The sequence below is a fragment of the Dama dama genome, chromosome 30 (assembly GCF_033118175.1).
Source record: "Dama dama isolate Ldn47 chromosome 30, ASM3311817v1, whole genome shotgun sequence".
NCBI classification, from domain to species: Eukaryota; Metazoa; Chordata; class Mammalia; order Artiodactyla; family Cervidae; genus Dama; species Dama dama.
Genome location: NC_083710.1, coordinates 54607445 through 54629619, shown reverse-complemented (window position 1 = coordinate 54629619; position 22175 = coordinate 54607445). Strand labels below are relative to the sequence as shown.

The 22175-nt window shown below is 37.4% G+C and overlaps 1 protein-coding gene across 1 annotated transcript in view; it reads left to right on the top strand.

Moving 5' to 3' along the window:
• The window catches only part of MYCBP2 (MYC binding protein 2), a 261683-nt gene that overhangs the window by 23168 nt on the left and 216340 nt on the right, over positions 1 to 22175 (top strand). Inside the window, exons 2-3 of the mRNA XM_061133295.1 lie at positions 11240 to 11315; positions 21370 to 21585. Of these exons, the coding sequence (XP_060989278.1) occupies positions 11240 to 11315; positions 21370 to 21585 (292 nt within the window). The remainder of the gene's footprint in view (positions 1 to 11239; positions 11316 to 21369; positions 21586 to 22175) is intronic.

Sequence of the window (22175 nt, the reverse complement as noted above, 5' to 3'; positions counted from 1 at the left end):
TTTTTCCACTGGTCATGTATGGATGTGAGAGTTGGACTGTGAAGAAAGCTGAGCGCCGAAGAATTGATGCTTTTGAACTGTGGTGTTGGAGAAGACTCTTGAGAGTCCCTTGGACTGCAAGGAGATCCAACCAGTCCATCCTGAAGGAGATAAGTCCTGGGTGTTCATTGGAAGGACTGATGCTGAAGCTGAAACTCCAATACTTTGGCCACGTCATGCGGAGAGTTGACTCATTGGAAAAGACCCTGATGCTGGGAGGGATTGGGGGCAGGAGGAGAAGGGGACGACAGAGGATGAGATGGCTGGATGGCATCACCGACTCTGTGGGCATGAGTTTGAGTAAACTCTGGGAGTTTGTGATGGACAGGGAGGCCTGGCCTGCTGCGATTCATGGGGGTCGCAAAGAGTCAGACACGACTGAGTGACTGAACTGAACTGAACTGAATATTAAGCATAACTTTAAGTGCTTTATAATCTAATGAGATAAGTACTGTTTTCATCCTATTTTGCAGATGAGACAAGTGAGACCCAGAGAACTTAGTTAACTTTCCCAAGATCACAGAGCTAATAGGTGACAGAGCTTGCATTTGAACCTAATAGATGACAGAGCTTGCATTTGAACCTATGCCATATGTGTCTGAATTCTGTCCTCTTAACCTGGTAGACTAAGGGAGAATGGCAAGAATGATGAGCAAAAAAGAGAAAATGAAGGCATTAATGGAGTAAGGCCCTCATAGATGTTATTTTAAGGTGGAAAGTAAAGTAACGGGAGTAGTATCCATACATTCCAAATGGTGTGCCTTTTAGCAATTAACAAGTAAAAAGTTAGATTATGTGCTCCGAGCTAAATAGGTAGTGACGGGATTTTGAAGTGGCCCACCACATCAAGGTGAAAGGTGGTAGGTTTTCTGACAGATGTACCTTTATCGTCAGAGAAAGTTACTGGCTCTAGACCGCCATTCTGATGATGCGTGTGACCTCTCAGTAGCTATTATTAATGTCGTTATAGCTTATTGAAAACAATGTGAGTTACCAGTACAGAAATACGTATAGATTAGAATGGATAACTCATGAGAAGTAATATATATGCTAAAGATTTAAGGGACAGGAAAAGGAAGAAAAAGGAGCTAATACTGAAGGAGAAATGACTATCATCAAGGGAAGATAGAACACTAAAATAGAGGTTCTTCAAGAAGCTGAGGGTAGGGGAGTATTTAAAGAAGTAGACTGTTTGACAGTACGCATACATAGAAGAATATAAAGGATGAAGACTGAAGATAAGAAATGCAGTAGGCAACAAGAAAGTTTGTGATGTTGGGAAGTCTCATACAGGTGTAGGAGCTTGATCGCAAGAGACTGTGAGACAGTTGTTCTCAAGAAATGTAGTGATGGAGAGGGAAGCAGGTAGAGAACCATTTGAAACTTTTTTTTAATTTTTAAATTGGAGGAGGTGAATAGGTTAGAAGCTATAGAAGTGAGAGATTAAAGGATGAACAAAGGAAAGGTGTAAGTGGTTGAGCAAAATCCCAAAGAGAGTGTATGAGATGAGGTCCAGTGCATGGGAAGAAGGGTGTCCTTATGGCAAGTGCTGTCTCTCAGGATGAACGGACTTGAAAGAGATTTCAGTTTTGGAAGAGGTCTCAGGGACATATTTTCACCCCTTTTTATCTTTCTATCTGACTTGTAGTAATTTTTTCTGATCTCTTCAAATTCTATCTTTATCATGTCTCATATGCTGTCATTTCTTTCGTTGCAATTTTTTTTTCATGTCTGGGAGTTGAATTTGATTATTTTTCAAGTGTACTATGTTTTCCATACCCTGTAGATATTTTTAAGCTAGTTTTTTATTTAAGCTTGGTAAGCATAGTTGTGTCTCATAATTTCTTCTAAAGTTTGTCTTTCTATTGTCTTTTTTTTGCTAATTACCTCTAATGGTACCGTGTATCTTTGTGTGCCTGATTGCGTGACTGCTACCTCTCGTGACCCTTCTGTGGCTCCCTTAGTCCTAGGATGAATGAATTGTCTTCAGAAAGTTTTGGAGTTGCTTCATGGCTGAAGTTGTGCTCGCCCACCTGGGCTCCATTTGCCTAGATTATAAGTTTTCATGAGGCCTGTTCTAATAAAGCCATGGTTTTTCAATCTTTTCCTGCCCTCACTCTACTCCCAGTCTCTCCTTTTCTTATGCTGCCCTGCTCACTTCCTAGCCTTACCCCTCCCCACCCTTCCCTCCCACTCCTGCATGCTAAGCTGCTTCAGTCGCGTCCAATTCTCTGTGACCTTATGGGCTGTGGCCCATCAGGCTCTTCTGTCCATGAGATTATCCAGGCAAGAACACTGGAGTGGGTTGCCATGCCCTCCTGCAGGGATCTTTCAGACCCAGGGCTTAAACCTGCACCTTGTCTTTTACATCTTCTGCATTGACAGGCGTGTTCTTTACCACTAATGCCACCTGGGAAGCCCTACCTCCAACCTAAAGACCTCCCAACCTAAAGACTCCTGTCCCGATCTAAAGATTTGGAGATGAAAATCAAGAGACTCAAGCTGTGTAGGAAATCTGTTTGCATTTCTCTCCTAGACCAACTTGAACTATTAAAATCTCTGTTTTTATTACTAATTATCAGCCTAAGTTAAGTAAATAAAAGTTTTCTGCTTAGTAATCAGACTACTATCCCACCCTAATTTATTCAGTGATGCATGAAGACAATGAGAATATCATTACGTTAATTACACAGGAGAAGTAAGTATGGCTTCTATAGAGAAGCTTCAGTTTACATATAGTGTTTTCATAAATTAGTTGATTTTTAAAAATTGGTCTTGTATTTACTGACTGTGATAGTTCATTTATTAATTCTTTATTTGTGGATTATTTTACATTTTCTATAAATATGGTTATGTTATTTACAAATAATAATGCTTTGCTCTCTCCTTTTCAACCATTATGACTTTTCTTTCTTTTGCTTGACTTACTGACTTCCAATACAGTATTAAATAGAAGTGGTAATAGTGTAAATTCTTATTTTTTTTCCCTGTACTTTGTGAAAGTATTTAAGTTTTCATTATCGAGTATAATGAAGTATAATGTTAGCTGTAGGGTTTTTGTTGATAATCTTAATCAGATTAGTAACATCTCTTCTTTTCCTAGTTTACTGAAGCATTTCATCACAAATAGTTATTGCGTTTTATAAAATAATGCTTCTGTTGAAATGATCCCATTTCTCCTTTATTTCCCTTATTCAGCATAAGGAGAAACTTTAAAAAATAAATTTGGCATTTTATTTCTTATCCTTTTTATATGTTGATGGACACTGAAATTATTTTTAGGTCAGTGGCGTTTTTTCCTCATATTTTTCTATTGAGATATGTAGTTTACATGGCATAAAATTGAACTTTTTAAGGTATTTAATTCAGTTATTTTTAGTGTATTCACAACGTTGTGCAACTGGAACATTTTTATTCACCCTACAAGTAAATCCTGTATCCTTTTGTTGTCATTCCCTGTCAGCTTTCCATCAGCCCCTAGCAACCTGAGTAATCAACTTCCTGTTTCTGTGGATCTGGACATTCATCTAAATGGGATCATACTGTTTGTAATCTTTTGTGGCCCTTGCTTCTTTTCATTTAGCATAATGTTTTCAGGGTTTATCCAGATTGTAGCATGTGTCTACTGCATTCTTTTTTATGGCTGAATAATATTTTGTTATATGCATGTGCCACATTTTGTTTAATCTGTTTATCAGCTGATAAACATTTGGGTTGTTTCCACTTTTTTGCTATGTAGTATTTTTGCTTTTATGTTCATGGGAGACCCTGGCCTGATATTTTCTTATTTCAAAGTGTCTTTTTCAGACTTTGGTATCAGAATTATGCTAGCCTCATAAGATGAGCTGGGAAATGTTTTTTTCTTTCTATATTCTCTGGAAGAATTAGTCTATGACTGATATTTGCAAGATTGTACCAGCGAATTCTGTGTTTGGAGGAATTCACTGTTGAAGCCATTTGAGTGTAGTTTTCTTTGTGGGAAGGTTTTGACTAGGGATTTAGTTTCTTTAACAGACATAAGACCACTCAGACATTGTGTTTTTTCCTTGTGTAGTGTTGAGAAGTTATTTTGTCCTTTTACCTAAGTTATGAAATTTAGGGGCAGTGTCTGTAGTAATGTTCCCTTCCTTATTTATTTCTCACATGGGTAATGTGTGGTTTTATTTTTTCCTGACCAATCTTGCTACAAGTTTATTAGATTTATTAATCTATTCAGAGAACCAGTTTTGACTCCTTGATTTCCTCTGTTTCACTGATCTCTGCTCTTATTTTAATTTCTCTCCTACATTCTTTACAGTAAATTGGCTCTCTTCTTTCTCGTTTCTCAAGTTGTAAGCCTACATTTACTTTCAGTTTCTTTTTTCATCGAATGCGTTTGTATGCAAAAAGCTGTATGTTTCCTCAAAGTACTGCGTTAGTGACATTCCCCAAGTTTTGATATGTCATGTTTAATTTTTATTCCATTGAAGATATTTTCTAATTTCCATTGTAAGGTCTCCATTATAGCTCTTTGATATGTAGGTTATTTGAGAATTTCATAGTTTTTTTTCTGTTGTTGGTTTATAGTTTAATTTTTTTGTGATCATTGTCCTTAAAAATTTGTTGAGGCTTGGTCTGTGGTCCAGCATATCATCTATTTTGGAAAATAGGCTATCGTCCTTAAAAAAGAAGACACATTCTGCAGTTGTTGGATGTGATTTTCTATGTCTGTTAATTAGGTCAAGTTGATTAATCATGGTTTTACATCTTCCTACGTGCATTCTGTTTTGTCCTCTATTTGTTCTATCAGTTAGATAGAGAGATGTTAAATTCTGATCTTGTGACTGTGGATTTGTCTTTTCTTCTTTTAACTTCTCTCAGTTTTGCTTTCTATATGTTGAAGCTATGCTGTTGCTGTTATACGCATTCACATTTAGGATTTTTGTGTCTTCTGCTGCATGGACCTTTCAGCATTGTGAAATGTTCTGCTCATCTCTGACAACACTTTTTTTTTTTTTTCTGACAACACTTTTAGCCTTAAAAATTACTTCATCAAGTATATAGCCACACCAGGTTTTTTGGAGAGGCCAGTGAGTGTGTGCAGGGTATATCTTCTGCAGTCCTTTTACTTTTAGTCTGTATCCTTTTATTTAAAATTTTGATGTTGCAGTTTTTAAAGGAAGTCTTTTCTTTTGTACTTCTTATAGTATTGGTGTACTGATGGGAAATTATGTCCGCTTCTGTGGATCTGAAATCATCTCTGTTTTTTCTTCATTATAAAAAATACTTATTTATTGGCTGTGCTGGTCTTCATTGCTGTCTCTTCTCTAAATGTAGCAAACAGGGGCTCTTCTCTAGTTGCTGCGCGAGAGCTTCTCACTGTGGTGACTTCTCCTGTGCGGCGCCCAGGCTCCAGGGCGTGTGGGCTTCAGGAGCTGCCACACGAGGGCTCAGGAAATGCGGTTCTTGGGGCTCTAGAGCCTTGGCTAGTATTTGTGGTGCTCAGATTCAGTTGCTTCACAGCATGTGGGATTTTCCAGGACCAGGGATCAAACCTGTGTGCCCTGCATTGCAAAGTGGATTCTTAACCCCTGGATAGAGATAAGCCCTATTTCTGTGTTCATTTTTAAAGGATATATTTGATAGATACATAATTCTAGGTTGCTAACCCTCCCATCCTTCCCCCACCCCGAGCACTTTCCAGTGCACAAAAAATAGAAGCTGTCAGTCTTCAAATGTTTCCCCCCCCCCCCCCCCGGCTACTTTTAAACTTTTCTCTATCTCCTTTATCTCAGCAGTTTGACTGTGCCAAACAGTTGGTATGTCTAGATGTGGTTTTCTTTTGTGTTTTCCTTCTTAGAATTCCCCGAATTTCTTGAATCTCTAGGTTGATTTCTTTCCTTACTTTTGTAAAAGTATCGTCAGTTGTTTCCTCGCATATTGCTTTTGTTCCATTCTTTATTTTCTTTTTCTGAGATTGCAGTTACATGAATATGAGACAGTTTGGCTATGTCTCACATGTTTCATACCCCTTTGTTCATCACATTCTTTTCTCTGTGCTTGAGTTTGGATGATATTTTTTCTTGGCTTGTCTGCGAGTCAGTGAATTCTGTTTTCCTCTGCTCTGTTCTGCTCCTAGAGTCTTCTGACAAGTTCTTAATTTCAGGTATTGATTTTTCTGTTCCAGGAAGTCCACTTGGCTTTTTCTTTAAATGTTGAAAATTGCATCATTTCATCCATTTTGTTCATCTCTGCATCTAGGTCAAGTCCTTGCCTCCCAGTGTCTGGGTTATCTTGAATCTACCTGACTGTCTTTTTCTTGACTGTCACATTATTTTGCTTCTTTGGATGTCTCTTAATATGTTTATTTTGTATCTCACATTTTATGTAAAAGAACAGTGCATTTATTTCAGATGATAAGGATTGTTTTTTTATTGTGTAAGACAGATAGGGTGAGATATTGGCTGCCTCAGTTCAAATCAGAGATTGAGGAGATTCCTCCAGCTGCCGAGAGCGGTGGGATATTGACCCTACCCTTTTGGCTCAGCCCCCTCATTTCTTTCTTGAGTGCCCCATCACTAAGCAGATGTACTCTCAGATGTCCTGGATATGTATTTGGAGCTTTTCTAGATGCCAGTCTGTCATCCCAGCCCATGCAGACATCTAAGGCACCATAGTTTTGGTTTCCTTTAGTGAATTCAGTCCTCACTTATACCCACAGTCTGCAAATGCCCTCATGCAGGAAGATGCCAGTGATCTCAGCTCTTCTGGGAAGTGCTCGTCCATATCTGGATTCATCTAGTTCCCCTGTTGCTTCCAGACCTTTCTTGTGTTAGTCCAGTTTTTGAAGGAAAAGCAATGACTTGCTCCTATCTGCTATCTTTCTGTAGTAAAATAGAAGTGAAAGTCAGGAGTTTATCTTTGCAGAAAGAAAAGGCAGATAATTTTCAGAGTGCTTATTTGTATAAGCATAGTGATGTTTTGAATAGTTTTATCTGTGTTGCATACTAATAGTTATATTTTTTCTTCTGATATGAGCCTGTTTATCAAAATATACTCTAGGCCAGGGTCAACAAACTGTGGGCCACAGACCAAATGCAGCTCAGTTCCTTTTCTGTACGTCTTGTGAACTAAGACTGGTTTTTACATTTCTAAAATGAACAGGTACACATCAGTCAGTCAGTCAGAGGAGAAAAATGTCTTGTGGCCCATGAAAATTGTATGAAATTCAAATTTCAGTATTCTGAAATCTCAGTTAGATTGTTATACTCAGTGGCTCGGTCAGGTCACTCTTTGTGACCCCATGAACTGTAGCCCACCAGGCTCCTCTGTCCATGGGATTTCCCAGGAAAGAACACTGGAGTGGGTTGCCGTTTTCTCCTCCAGGGGATCTTTCCGACCCAGGGATCGAACCCGTGTCTCCTGCATCTCCTGCACTGACAGGCAGGTTCTTTACCACTAGCACCACGACCACCTAATCCATTACTGTGTTGTCTGTGACTGCTTTCATGTTAGCAGATGATGAGCAGTTGTAACAGAGATCTTACGGCCCACAAAACATAAAATATTTGCCATCTGGCCCTTTTTACAAAAAAAAAATTTTGCTTATTCATGTCTCAGACCAGAGACTCAGGAATTTTTCACTTCTCATTTCTAAGGGAAATTGAACAAATGATTGAAACCCTCTTATTCCATATGTTCTTTGAATTTTGACTTATTTAGATACTAGCATTTTAGAGTTAGAAGGAACTTCAGAAATGATCTCCTTCAACCTTTTATTTCGCAAACAGAGAAACAGATTTAGAGTTAGTGAAGTTATATAAAATTATGGCTGATTTTTGTTTTGTTAGAAAATAGACTTAGTATTAAATGGATCTAGAAACTAATGATATGTAACATGGAACAACTTGCAAAATTTATTTGTTCTTGTTGCAGAAGTATTTGGTTTTACTGAACTGGTAGCTATTAAGAGAATTTTTTCTTTGGAATCTTTAAAGTAAATATTTTAAAATAAATATTTAAAGCATGTTAATAACCTTTGCCTTTCATTACCACCCATAATTCTTCCAAATCTCATGGGTATGAGGTTCTTTTTGTAAGAAGACTAAAAATCTTACAGTACCAATTCCAGACATTCTTCATTAAGCTCCTATTGATTTAAGATTTAAAGTCCTAAATCATCAAAAATTCCATGGTGAAATGTTAATGTGTAAGGCTTATTTCTAGAGTTTTTCTTTTGTCTGTCCATCCTTAGATACCATGAAAAGTTTAAGCTTAGTTCTGAAATGCAGTCATACAGTAGGATGTTGTATTACTAATAAATAGCATTTTTATTTTCTAAGTTGAACACACATTTCCTATCTATAATTTTTGGCTTTTTACTAGGTTTTTTTTTTGACAACCGTCTACTTCTAAAACAAGCCACATCAACAAAAAACACAATAAAATCAATTTGTGGGGACTTGGGGATAGCATCAGATGATGTGTATATTCAGAATTGATGGGTCCAGATTTATTAAAATTGTTATAACTAATTAGATGCTAAATGCATAAAAATATTTTAGGAATACATATAAAGTCATTTGAACTTTAACGAAGTCCATTATACAAAACAGACAAAAGTGTTGGTGTATGCTTTGGAAAATTTAAATCCGTGATAAATAGGCTTCAGGAAATCCATCTTAATTTGGAGATATATATATGTAGACACACACACATACATATGTGTATGTGTATATATATATATATATATTCTGTTTCTCTGATGATTGGTTTTTGAATGAACCTTGATGCTTTTCTAAATTGTATATAAGGGGTTACTCTTTTAATATTTACTTATTTCTTTTGGTCAAATAACTGATTTCACTTGCATAAACTTGAGTATAAAGGAAAGTTGATTTTCTAAACCACACATGAGAAATACTCATTACTTTTCATCACCTTGTTTATTTGTTTGGTATTTCTTGAACATCCATGATGTGTCAGAGACTGATGCAGATGCTAAGAGGGAAAATGTTGAAATAGATGGTTTTTGCCCATAGTCGAGTAGGTTGTGTGAGCAGGTCTGTCTGTCCATGGGTAGAGCTTGATACTGTTACTCTCTTTCTCTTGTCTTTGGTAGCATACTGTGGTGGGGAAATCCCATGTGCGTAGGTGATTTCCATTGCACGAAAATCGGAGGAAAATAATCCCATGGATAATTCCTTAAAGGGCGTTTCTGGCTATATATCCTTTAAATGTACTGGCCTATCGATGAGTCCATCCTTGACACTCCCGTTATTTTATTCCAAGGCTGGTAGCTGTAGCTCTGAAATTCTTTTCTCCCTGGCCTCTCTCCTTCCTCCCACTTTCTCTTAAAGTAGTTTGAGCACTTTATCTCAGACACTTTTCTGAGCAAAGATGTCGAAGCAGTGAGCAAGAACGATGTGGCCTCTGAACTCTTGAAGCTTACTTCTTGGTGCAAGTGCAGCACTAAATAGATAACTCTAAGCACAATTGCAGTTGTAGGTTACGTGATGAGACACAAGTATAAGATGAAATGAAAATCCATGTTAGGGAAACTAGTCCAGTCTGGGACATTTCTGAGTAAGTGACACTTACACTGGGGCCTCAGAGATGAATAGGAGTTAGTTAGCAAGAGATGTGGGGTAATATTCCAGGAAGACTTCATGAGAGCCCTAAGGAGCCTAGCAGATTCAAACAGCTGAAAGAATAGTCCTTGTGGCTGGAATGTGATGAACAAGTTGGAAAAGGATGCAAAATGAGGCAAGTCAGATCTTGGTAGAGAATCTTTTAAACCAGGTCAGTGCTTTTGGTCTTTATGGAAAAGAACTGAGAGCATATTGATAGAGTTTGTAGTGGGAGAATTACCTATTCATTTTTTTTTTTTTTTTTAAGTTGACTGAGTTCTTATATGAGACATGGATTTGCATGAAGTTTTACACAAGTTTTTTTTTTTTATTTTATGAAGTTTTTACACTGGTCCAGGCAGGAAGTAGTGGTAACTTAGATTATTAGCTTATCATCAGTAGAGCTGATGTAGATAGATTTAAGAACTATTTATGATATGTAATAAGATTTTGTGGTTAGTTTAAAGTATGAAGCTGAAGTGTGAAGTTTTCGTATGTTTGTTCATGTGTATTTTGTTGACATTTTAGTATCTTGAATTCAAACATTTCAAAATCAAACTTATTTTGTCCTTTTGCAAACTAATTCTTCCCTTTGATTTCTCTGTTTTGTGAATGACATTCCTGCCTCCAAGTGACCTAGCCTTACAGTTTTTGTTTTGGTCACACTGCATTAGTTACCAAATGTTAAGGACCTGACCTCTGCAGCATCTAGGGTCTCCTCCTTCTCCTTCCCATCGCCGCTTTCTCTTCATCTTTTGTCTTTGTTATAGCAGTAGCATCCTGTTGGATCATTCAACTATGATTTTCATTCAAGTCTCAGAGTTCCTTGAGGACAAGAACTCTCTTTTTCATCTTGTTTTTAGTACCTGGCAGTGTGCACTTCAACAAGGTAGACATGAAAAATATTAAATGAGATGAAAATAAAGCATGTTCCTTGATTCTTATTTCTTCCACTATAATTCTTATTCTTTGCCACATTAAAGATTTTTTTTTTTCTCAAAGTCATTAAGAATAAAGCATGTTCCTTGATTCTTATTTCTTCCACTATAATTCTTATTCTTTGCCACATTAAAGATTTTTTTTTTTCTCAAAGTCATTAAGGGACTTTCTTTTGCTTAAAGGATACTTTGATCTTAGGGCTGTGAGGTGATGAAAACCTGGATGCTGTGTATGAGGAGTGTATGAGTTGGGGTTTTCTTAGAGTAAGTTAGTAAAAATGGACTCCTGAGCTTTATTGCATTGTAGTCCTCCCTACTACAAAGAGCAGATTTTTCTGGGAAGGAAACATAACTGATACTTATTAGCTGCCCTGCTGTGGAATAAAGTGTTAACAATTTCATTTGATGCCTTTTTACATTTTCTAATTTTAGAAAAGTATTTTCAGAATTCACATTTTAAAATATAATGTGTATTAATTAGCTATCCAGTATTGTGCTGTCTCGTCAATAGCTCTGTTGTATGTTAGTATCTTGTATGTACACCTAGAGTATATATCGTTTTGTAATTCTGGGAGTACCTGTTTTTTAATAGCTTTATATATTCTAAATATGAGCTTCCATCATTCTTTTATTCCATTTTTTTTTAATTTTTAGGAATAAGAAAATTTTAAATAAGAAGAAGTTGAAAAGAAAACAGAAGAGCAAATCAAAAGTGAAGACAAGAAGCAAGGTAAAACTGTTAGTAATTTATAAGGAATAAGGACTTTTTCATACAGTAATTTGAATAAAAATACAAAGGCTAGAAAGGTAAGAGGCACAAACTACTATGTATAAAATAGATAAGCTATAAGGATATATAGTACACCACAGGGAATACAGCCAATATTTTACAACTGTAAATGGAATATAATGTTTAAAAATTGTGAATCACTATGTTGTTCACCTGAAACTTATATAATGTTGTACATCAACTACTTCAATAAAAACAATAAGATATGAGTATAATCATTTCTGTGCACTAAAGTAATATTTAAAGCCCCTTATCATTTGATCATACTGTTTAATTTTATCTTTTTGGCCTTTTTGACCGGAGACCTGCAAGTTATTATTTGGAAACTGAAAATTATTTATTATTTATTCCTGTTATCTTTGGTCAGTCCTTTGGGGGAGGATATCTGTTTCTCTTCTGTTTTTCATTCTGACTGCATGTACTAGAAACCGACTGAAACTGGCTTGTGAGTTGGGACTTGGTTTCAAGTTTGTCATATACGTATGCATACATTATGAATTAGAGAGTATATTGGTGCGTGTATATTGTTCTGAACTTCTTTTGACTGTTGGTGGCTGTACAAAAGAAAAGGTAATAGAGAATATTTGAACTTGGTGGTACCTTAAGAGATCAAGGATCCATTTTCCCACTTAATGCAGATTTCTTCTCTATAAAATCCACCTAGTTTTTTCTTAAACATTTCACTTTCTATAAAAGAGTCTCTTTTCTAATGGACAGGAGGAAGAGAGAAATCCTAACTATGATTTCTGAGGAGCTCTACTTTTGGTCATAGAAACAGTTACTTAGCTTGGGTTGTATTTAAGTTCTATAGACAGTTGTTTCCTGCCCTTTTTAATGAGTGTTCTTGCTCCTGTAGCTGAAAGAAATCTACTTTGAAGTAGTAAACCAAAAATAAAAGGATAGGGGATGGAATTGATCCTTTGGACCCAGGGATTATAATAATATCATCGAATCTTCTTGCTTCTGTTTTCCTCTGAGTGTGAGTTTATTGCCTGTGGCTGAGGACTAAGGCTGCTGGCTGCTCCAACTTTATTTTCTTTAGGCAAAAGGCAATTTCTTCTACTAGTTGTGGCAGAAAATCTCGGATAGGGTTTTTAATTGACCTGCATTATTCACTTTGATCTTGAAAATGGGGTACTTTGATTGGTTAGATTCCGAGTTACTTTTGTAACCTTGTAATGGATGGTGGGTGAGCACCTTGATGAACAGCCTATGTGGAATGTGGTTGCCCTAAGGAAACTGTTACTGCGTGGGCAGATAAATAATATATGTTCAAGGTATCACATCTTACTACTTCTGTTTTGGGAATAGAAGAGGGAAGTGAAAGTGAAGTCGCTCAGTCGTGTCCAACTCTTTGTGACTCCATGGACTGTAGCCCACCAGGCTTCTCCATCCATGGGGTTTTCCAGGCAAGAATACTGGAGTGGGTTGCCATTTCCTTAAGTGGAGAGTATTCTTACTATCTTGATGTATGGAAACCTTTAACGGATATTTATACATAGTCATTCAGATTTACAATCTCTACCCCTTTTCAACTTTTTGGTGCTATGTGCAGAGTCTGAATATGGGAATATTGAAAATCTTTTAAAGTCCTTTTTAAGGTTTCATTTGTTGATTTTCCTAAAAGTGGTGGCATGTGATATCTAGGAAGAGATAAAAGTCAAAGTCTTTGTTCTCTTTCAATTCTGTCTCTAGCTAACTTTGTTTCGTTAATAATTTATCTTTTTTCTGTTGGCCTTTAGGTTTTCTATCTACTTTTTGGGAGCAGCTTGTGATAAGAATGATATTAAAAAAAACTTCATTCAGTTACTCCTTAGACTTTAATTACGGACTCTCTTGCAGACCTTGTGCTGGGTATTTGGGTTGCAAAGATGAGTAGGAAACATTTCCTGTTCATGATGAGCGTATAAAGTGGTGGTGTTAGTCTCTGTCCTCTGTTACTATTTCTGGACTAGTTTTTCACCCACCTTCTTTTTGTAAAAATTACTTTTTAAGTGCTATTTAGCTATACTAATTCATCTTCTTTATTGCTTTCATTGGCCCCTCCATTTCTCCATTAGCTATCGCCTTCATTTACTTTCCTTCTTATTTGGTATAGATACCACAGTATTTTTAGAAAAAATCTTGCTTAATCTACTGTATTAGTTCTTTATAGGTGCTATAACAAACTTCATGTTTTATATTTGGCTTAAAACAGCACAAATTATCTTACAGTTCTGGACGTCTAAAGTCTCAAGTAGGTGGTCTCACTAGGCTACCGTCAAAGTGTCGGCAAGACTCTGCTCTTTCTGGAGGCTCTAGGAGAGAGTTCCTTTCCTTGCCTTTTCCAGCTTCTAGAGCCTGCATTCCTTGGGTTCTGCTTCCTTCCATCTTCACAGCCAGTAACTGTTGGTTGAGTCTTCTCATGCTACACTACTCTGACCCTTTCCTGTGTTTATATTTCTTTCTCCAACTGTCTTGCCACCCTCTCCCATTTATATAAACCATTGGGATTACATTGGCTTCCTTGGTGGCTCAGCTGGTAAATACGCCTGCGATGTGGGAGACCTGGGTTCGATCCCTGGGTTGGGAAGATCCCCTGGAGAAGGGAAAGGCTACCCACTCCAGTATTCTGGCCTGGAGAATTCCATGGACTCTATAGTCCATGGGGTTGCAGAGAGTCGGACACAACTGAGCGACTTTCACTTCGGATTACATTGGGCCTACCTCAATAATCCATAATAACTCCCCCCATCTCAGAATTCTTAAACACATCTGCAGGCTCCCTTTGACCATCTAAGGTGATGTACTCACAGGATCTGGGGATTAGGATGGAGATGTTTTTGGAGGCCATTATTCTGACCGCCACATCTGCCTTCTCCTCATTTGTACATCTGCTGGATTTGTCTGACTAAACCCAGTCCTGGAGCTTCCCTCGTGCTCAGTGGTGAAGCATCTGCCTGCCAGTGCAGGAGACACGGGTTTAATCCCTGGTCCAGGGAGACCTCACCTGCTGCGGGGCAGCTAAGCCCATGTCCCGTAACTGCGGAGCTTCAACCACGGAGCCCACGTGCCACACCGCTAAAGCCATGTGCCTGGAGCCCACGCTCTGCAGCCAGAGGAACCGCCGCAGTGAGAAGCCCGTGCGCCACAGCTAGAGTAGGCCCCGCTCACCACAGCAAAGCCCCAGCACGGCCCCCCAAGAAAGCTCAGTCCTGCGCAAATGCAGCCGTCTTTCCCTGCGGGTGAGCGCCTCCTGCGAGGGAGGTAAATGAGAGTTTGTTGACGGCAGTACCCTTTCACGATTGCCAGCATCGAATGAACCGTCCATAGCCAGGTTATTTTTATTTTTTCTGGTCAAATAGTTCTTCCATTTTTCCTGTATCTTTTTCAGTCCTTTGCCATTCGCCTCAAACTTGTGATAAATTCTGCTGTCCAGCAAATGACTTCACTTTCTTATAAAAGAAGTCAAATCCATGACACAGGACACTTCCTCAAATTCCTGCTATCAAATATATTTATCTTAGATCAGGTTCCTTAATGGCAGAACCTGAAACTGTGAGTTTTGAAAAATACAATCATGGTTTAGAAACTTTCCATTATCCCTAAGGCTTTCCTTATCCTCTGCTGCATTCCATACCCCCCACTCGCCCCCCCCAACCCCCAGTTGCAGCCTTGAATCTATGCAACTGCAGATATACTTTCTATCATTATAGATTAGTTTTCATTTTTTAGAATTTCATGTAAATGTGGTCATACTGGGTACACTCTTGTATCTGGCTTCTTTCCCTCAGCATAATGATTTTGAGTTGTGTTGAGGTTTTTGTAGATATTAATAGTCTTTCCTGTTTTTTTTTCTTTTCTTTTCTGATTAGTATCCCATTGTTTGTATATATCCTGATTTGTTAATTCACTCACTTGTTGATGGGCATTTTGGTGCTGTTTCCAGTTTCCAACCATTGCGAATAAAACCACTATGGACATTTGTGTACTAGTCTGTGTGTGGGTACACGTTTTTGTTTTGGGGGGGAGGGTAAATACCTAGGTTTGGGATGATTAAGGTGATGATTACTTTGATTTCGAGAGGACTCATAAGACTCAGAAGCAGTTTACAATAATGGCTAAGATTTATTACAACAAGGAGTACAGAGTAAGCAGGAGGAAAAATAAATGTATTGTTGGTTAGGGAGTAACGACGTAGGCCTCCTGATCTTTCCTTGTTGAGCATACAGGCTGTGCTTTTTCTCTGGCAGTGAAACACAGCAGTCTATGTGGAATGTTTCTGTCCAGGGAAGCTCACGTGAGTCTTAGGACCTGAGACTTTTGTGGGGATCTGGTCACATAGGTATATCCTGATATGCAGCCAGCTGCAGCAGGTGAGACTCAGGTTCACTTTGTCAATCCTGATGTTTCTGCAAAGCGGTTGGACCAGCTAGTGGGTAAGGTCTGTTGTTGTAGGAGTATGTAACAGAATCATCAATACCTAACATAAAGAAAGCTCTCTAAAGACTCCATTCCCAAGTGTTGGCCATGGGACAGTGATGATTCCCTTGGAGAAATACAGAGAATAAACAGTGTTAACTCGGTGTTAACACTTCCTCACAGGTGGCGTAATAGGTGGGTGTTTAGCTTTTTGAGAAACTGAAAACTGTTTTCCAAAGTGACTATTCCATTTTCTGTTCCACCAATAGTGTGTGAGAAGTTTAATGGCTTTATATATTTGCAAACACATGATCTTGTTAGTCTTTAAAATTTTAGTCATTGTTTTCTTTAATACATTGATTTTATTCTTTTTTGTAAAAGAAAGGGGCATTTAGAATCATAGCTGAAATGAATGATTTCAAATCTGTTAAAATGATTTCCTATGAAATAATTATGGTCAAAGTTTATACGCTAGGGGAAAAAATGCTCCTGAAAAGATACCACTGTCTTTCACCCTTTAAGAGTTACACAAAATAGGGGTATCTCACTGGTGTGTTACCTTGCTTTTCTCTCATGACTAATGATGTGTGAACATTGTCATCATCATCATATGAGAAGCCTTTCACCAGTTATGTCTTTTTATTGTGAAATGTCTGTTCAACTCTTGCCTTCCCTTTTAATAATTGTCTTCTTCTTATTGAATTCTCAGGGTGCTTTATACATTTTAGATCAGAGTCCTTTGTCAACTGTGTTGCAAGTAATTTCTCCTGTGGTTTGCCTTTTTTGTTTCTGTAGAGTGCTTTATAAGAGCAGAAGTTTTATAAATTTAAAGAATTGATTTTTCTTTTATGATCCGTGTGTTTTGTGTTCTAGGTCTTTGTCTATAGATTTTCTTCTAGAGATTGTATAGTTTTAACTATTGCATGTAGGTCTGTGATCCATTTCAAGTTAATTTTTGTATACAGTGTGAGATAAAAGTTGATGTTCATTTTTTCACATGTTGGTATTCAGTTGATGCAGCATCATTTCTTGAAAAGAATCTTTTTTCCTTTGAATTATCCTGGCATCTTTGTAAAAAATCAGATGACTATGTTTGTGTGAGCCTATTTCTGGAATTTATTTTGTTTAATTGATCTATATTTATACTAATACCATATGTCTTCAATACAGTAGTTTTGAAATAGATCAGATGTTTTTTAACTGTGGTTTTTTAAAAAAATTGCTTTAGTTAATTTAGGTTCTTTATATTTCTATGTAAATTTTAGAATCAGCCTGTCAATTTCCATTCTTAAAAAGCCTCTGGAATTCTTGTTGGAATTGCATTGAATCTGTAGGTTTGAGGGCAAGAATTGCCATTTTAATGATATGGAATCTTCTCATTGATAAATACAGTTTCTCTTATCACTTAAGTTTTTAATTTCTCTCAGTAAAGTTATTTTGGTTTTCAGTGGCCAGGACTTTTGCATACTTTAATTATTTTGTATCTTTGATGTTAGTGTAAATGCTGTTATTTACAAATGTGTTTTTTAAAAATTTGAGATGATTATGATATGAATGCAATTGTTAGGAAATAATACAGAGATCCTATGTACCCGTTACCCATTTTCTCCCATTGGTAAGGTGTTGCATAACTGTAGTATTATAAATATCACTACCAGGAAATTAATATTGATACAACCTATGGATCTTATTTAGATATCACCAGTTTTATATGCACTCATTTGTTTGTGTGTATTTAGTTTTATGCAGTTTTATCATATGTGGGTCTTTGTGACCATTACAGTGAAGATGTAGAACAGTTCACTTGTAAGGGTCTATTGTGCTACTTTTATGTAAACAAATACATTTCCAAATTTCACCCTCTCCTTAACCTCTGCGAACCACAAGTCTATTCTCCATTTCTATAATTTGTCATTTCAAAAATGTTATATAAATCGATTCAAGCAGTATGTAACCTTTGGAATTGGCTTTTTTTCCACTCAGCATAATTTTCTTGAGCTTCATCCAAGTTGTTGGCATATATCAGTAATAGTTTGCACCTTTTTATTGCTGAGTAAGTGTTCCATGGCATGGGTATACTGCATTTTGTTTAACCCTTCACTCATTAAAGGACATCTGAGTTGTTTCCAGTTTTGTTTTGAATAAAGCTTCTATGAACGTTCATGTGCTGGTGTTTGTATGAACATAAGTTTTCATTTCTCTGGTGTAAATGCCTAAGAGTGCAATTGCTGGATGATACTGTAAGTACATGTTTAATTTTCTAAAAAACTGTACTTTTTCCTAGTCTCTGTGTCATTTTATACTATCAGCAATGCATGAGCAATCTAGATTCTCCACCTCCTCACCTGTCTGTGTTAATGTCACTATTTTTTATTCCAGCCTTTCTGATAGGTGTGTACCACCTCTCATTTTATTTTTTTAATTTGTATTTCCCTAATGGCTCATGATATTGAACTTCTTTTCTTGTGCTTCTTTGCCTTCTGTATATTTTCTTCCATGACATGTCTGTTCATGTATTTTGCCCATTTTCTAATTGGGTTGCTTGCTTGCTTGTTTTTTACTTGTTGAATTTTGAGAATTCTTTATGTATGCTGGATGCTAGTCATTTGGGCTTCCCTGGTGGCTCAGATGGTAAAGAATCTGCCTGCAGGGCAGGAGACCTGACTTTGATCCCTGGGTCGGGAAGATCCCCTGGGGGAGGGCATGGCAACCCAGTCCAGTATTCTTGCCTGGAGAATCCCCATGGACAGAGGAGCCTGGTGGCTAGTCTGTGGGGTCACAAAGAGTCAGACATGACTGAGTGACTAAGCATCGCACAGCACAGTCATTTGTCAGATATGTGGTTTGCAAAATATTTTCTCCCAGTCTTTAACTTTACTGATACTATTTTTTAAATGACATATTTTAACTGTTTACTCCTAAGATATAGATACATCACTCATTTTTATATATTTAGACTTTGCTAAATCCACACATTATTGCAAATGACTGTTTTTTTCTTTTCTTCACACTTAAGATTCTTTTTTATGTCTCTAACAAATAAAAGCATTTGATTTCTGGGAGATAATTTTCTTTGTAACTACACCTTTTATTTCTTTTTTTTTCTGACTGATTGCAGAGGATAGCAGATCCAGCACTGTGTTGGGTGTGATTGCTGAGAGTCTGTGTCTTGGCCTTGCTTACAGCCTTAGGGTGAAGGCATTCAGTCTTTTCCTGTGTTAGCTGTGGGTGTTTCATAGCTACCTTCAACTCGAGTTTTGGAATTCTCTTCTGTTCTTAATATACTTAGGCTTTTTGTCATGAATGGGTATTTGATTTTTGTCAAATGTGTTTTCCATGTTTATTTATAGTGTGTTATTTTTTTTCCTCTTATTTTTTTTTTTGTCAGTGTGGATTTTGGATTGCTTTTCCAATATTGTACATCCAAGTTTTTGAGTTGAATGTGATATATTATCTTTTTAAGAGTATATTGTTGGATTTGAATTGCTAATATTCATTTGTTTTTAGCATCTGTGAAAGACATAGTCACATGTTACGTATCAGTTAACTTTAGTACTCTTTTATTTAACAAGGAATACTCAGTTTTTTCCAAATTATAATACTTATGGAAGAAAAGTAGAATTTTGAGACTCAAGTGTTCTTGGTACTCAAAGTGTCTCATTTTATTTTCCTTGGATACTTCCTAGCCATACTCTAATTGTTCAAATTTTCCTTTGTATACTATGTTAAGCTAGTTCTGTATATTTATAATGTAAATATTGATCTCAAAAATGTGGTTGGAGTCTGATGAATAAAATGCGGGGCCAAAAATAGACCTGGGATATTTAGTTTTAACAATTGAATTACCAAGGATGTGATTTGCAGTACTTATTAAGACAGATACTAGATTGGTGCAACAGTAATTTCAGTTTTGGACCCTGAATTTTAAATCATAACTAGGCTCAAACACATCTTTTTAATCTAATTAGGAACACATTTTTGCCAATGAGAAACAAGTTTGTATATTCCTGTAGCATACAAATCTGTGTTTGGGATTCAGTGAACTCTTGTAAAGCATTTTCTGTGTACTGCTGGTTATGGAAGCATTTTCCCTGCGAAAAATTGTTGAGATGCTTGAAAAACTGGTAGTCAGTTGGTGAAAGGTCAGATGAATATGACAAATGAGGCGAAACTTCATAGCCCAGTTTGTTCAGCTTTTGAAGCATTGGTTGTGTGATGTCCAGTCAGGTGTTGTCACGAAGATTTAGCCCCTTTCTGTTGACCAGTGCCGGCTGCAGGCATTGCAGTTTTCGGTGCATCTCATCAGTTTGCTGGGCATATTTCTTAGATGTAGTGGCTTTGCCGGGATTCAGAGAGCTGTAGTGAATCAGATGGGCAGCAGACCACCAGACAGGGACCATGAATTTTTTTGGTGCAGGTTTGGTTTTGGCAAGTGTTTTGCAGCTTCTTCTTGGTCCAGGCACTGAGCTGGTTGTCGTATAAAATCTGCTGTTCACTGCATTTTGATCGAGAAATGGTTCATGTTGTGTAGAATGAGAGAAGATGACACTTCAAAATGACGATTTTTTTGATTTGCGGTCAGCTCACGAGGGTCCCTCTTAGTGAGCTTTGTCACCTTTCCGGTTTGCTTCAAATGCAGAATGGACCATAGAATAGTCAACCTTGAGTTCTTGGGCAGCTTCTTGTGTAGTTAGTTGTAAGAGGATCAGCTTCTATAATCCTCTCAGTTGGTCATGGTCAACTTTTGATGGCCAGTCACTGGGCTTCTCATCTTCAAGGCTCTAGTCTCCTTTGCAAAACTTCTTGACCCACCACTGTGCTGCAGTTCATTCATTAGCAGCTTCTGGGCCAAATGCGTTGTTGATGTTGCAAATTGTCTCTGCTACTTTATGACCCATTTGGAACTCAAATAAGAATATCACTTGAATTCGCTTTTTGTGTAACATCATTTCCATAGTCTAAAATACATAAAATAAACAGCAAGTATAACAAAGTTCAACAATGCAAAACCAAAATTACTTTTGCACCAACCTTGTAGCTAAGGGAGAGAGCTTTCAGGAAGCATGTGCCCATAATCCATAGTTTTCTCAGCATCACCATTATCTGAATGAGAATGAAATTAGAATTAACTAAAACTAAGGGTTTTTTTTTTTTTTAAGTTCTAATTTCTGTTTAAAGCCCTTTACCTACTTTTGAAAGAAATCAAAATGTAATTCAACATACATAGTAGGTCATTGAGACTCTGCAGTATATATGGGGCCCCTTAGAAAAGCAACGAATGGAGTATCCTTTGAAACTTTGGCAGTTAAGCTTTGTGGGCTCTTTTCCTCTTGTGGGGTAAAAGGGTATTCCTGATAAGTTCTTTACTGGCTCCTTTCTATCCCTTGCCAGACTGGTTATTGATTTGTTACTTAGAAAGGAGTGAAGTGTAGTAAAAAGTGCTATAAACTGAGTCAGTAGATTTAGATTATCTTTGTCACCTGTGTGACTTTTGCACATTGTCTAGCCTAATGTTTAATTTTTCATTTAAAAAATGAGTAGTGATGATGATGGAAAGGAGTATGGAATTGAAATATTATGTCCTGTATTTCAGTCGGAGAACTTGGAGAATACGGTAATCATACCAGATATCAAACTACATAGCAATCCTTCTGCATTTAATATTTATTGCAATGTACGCCATTGCGTTCTGGAATGGCAGAAAAAGGAAACATCGTTGGCAGCGGCTTCTAAGAACTCTGTGCAGAGCGGAGAATCAGATAGTGATGAAGAGGAGGAATCCAAAGAGCCCCCTATCAAGCTTCCAAAGGTAAGGCACTTAGGCTCCACTTAGACGAATAACCTACAGGAGTTGGGCTATAATACATGTTTGCATTGCTAAAACACCTTGCTTTTAATAAAATTTCACACTGGAAATAACAGGGTAAAAATAGGTTTAGGCTGGATCAGGAAAACCTTAGGCAACTTTTTAATTGGAGAGCTAACAAAGTCAACAATTGGTACCTCAGTGGGGAGTACTTGGAAGGCCCAAGCAGGGAGCTCGGTGGCTTGGAGTTTGTTACAGGGGCTATTAAAAATGTACAGAAGCAAGAGGGGGCAATGGTGGCTTTCAGGCACTGAGCCATTGAGCTTGGAGGGGCTCTGAGCCAGTGGGCTGCTGTTAAGGTGGGCACAATGGAAGTGCAGATTGCCACAAGCTAAGAGCCGTGGAAGGCTAGGGGCCCAGCCCTCCCTCTGGGTACAGGTATACATTTTAATTATTCTTAACACAGAGCTGGAAGAGCTGAGCTGAGAGCTGTCGTGTTTTCTGCCTAAGGTTATAAGTGTAATGTGGCTATCCTGGCTACCTTTGACTAGGGGAAAAATACATGTGAATCGAGCTGCACTGTTCTGATATCA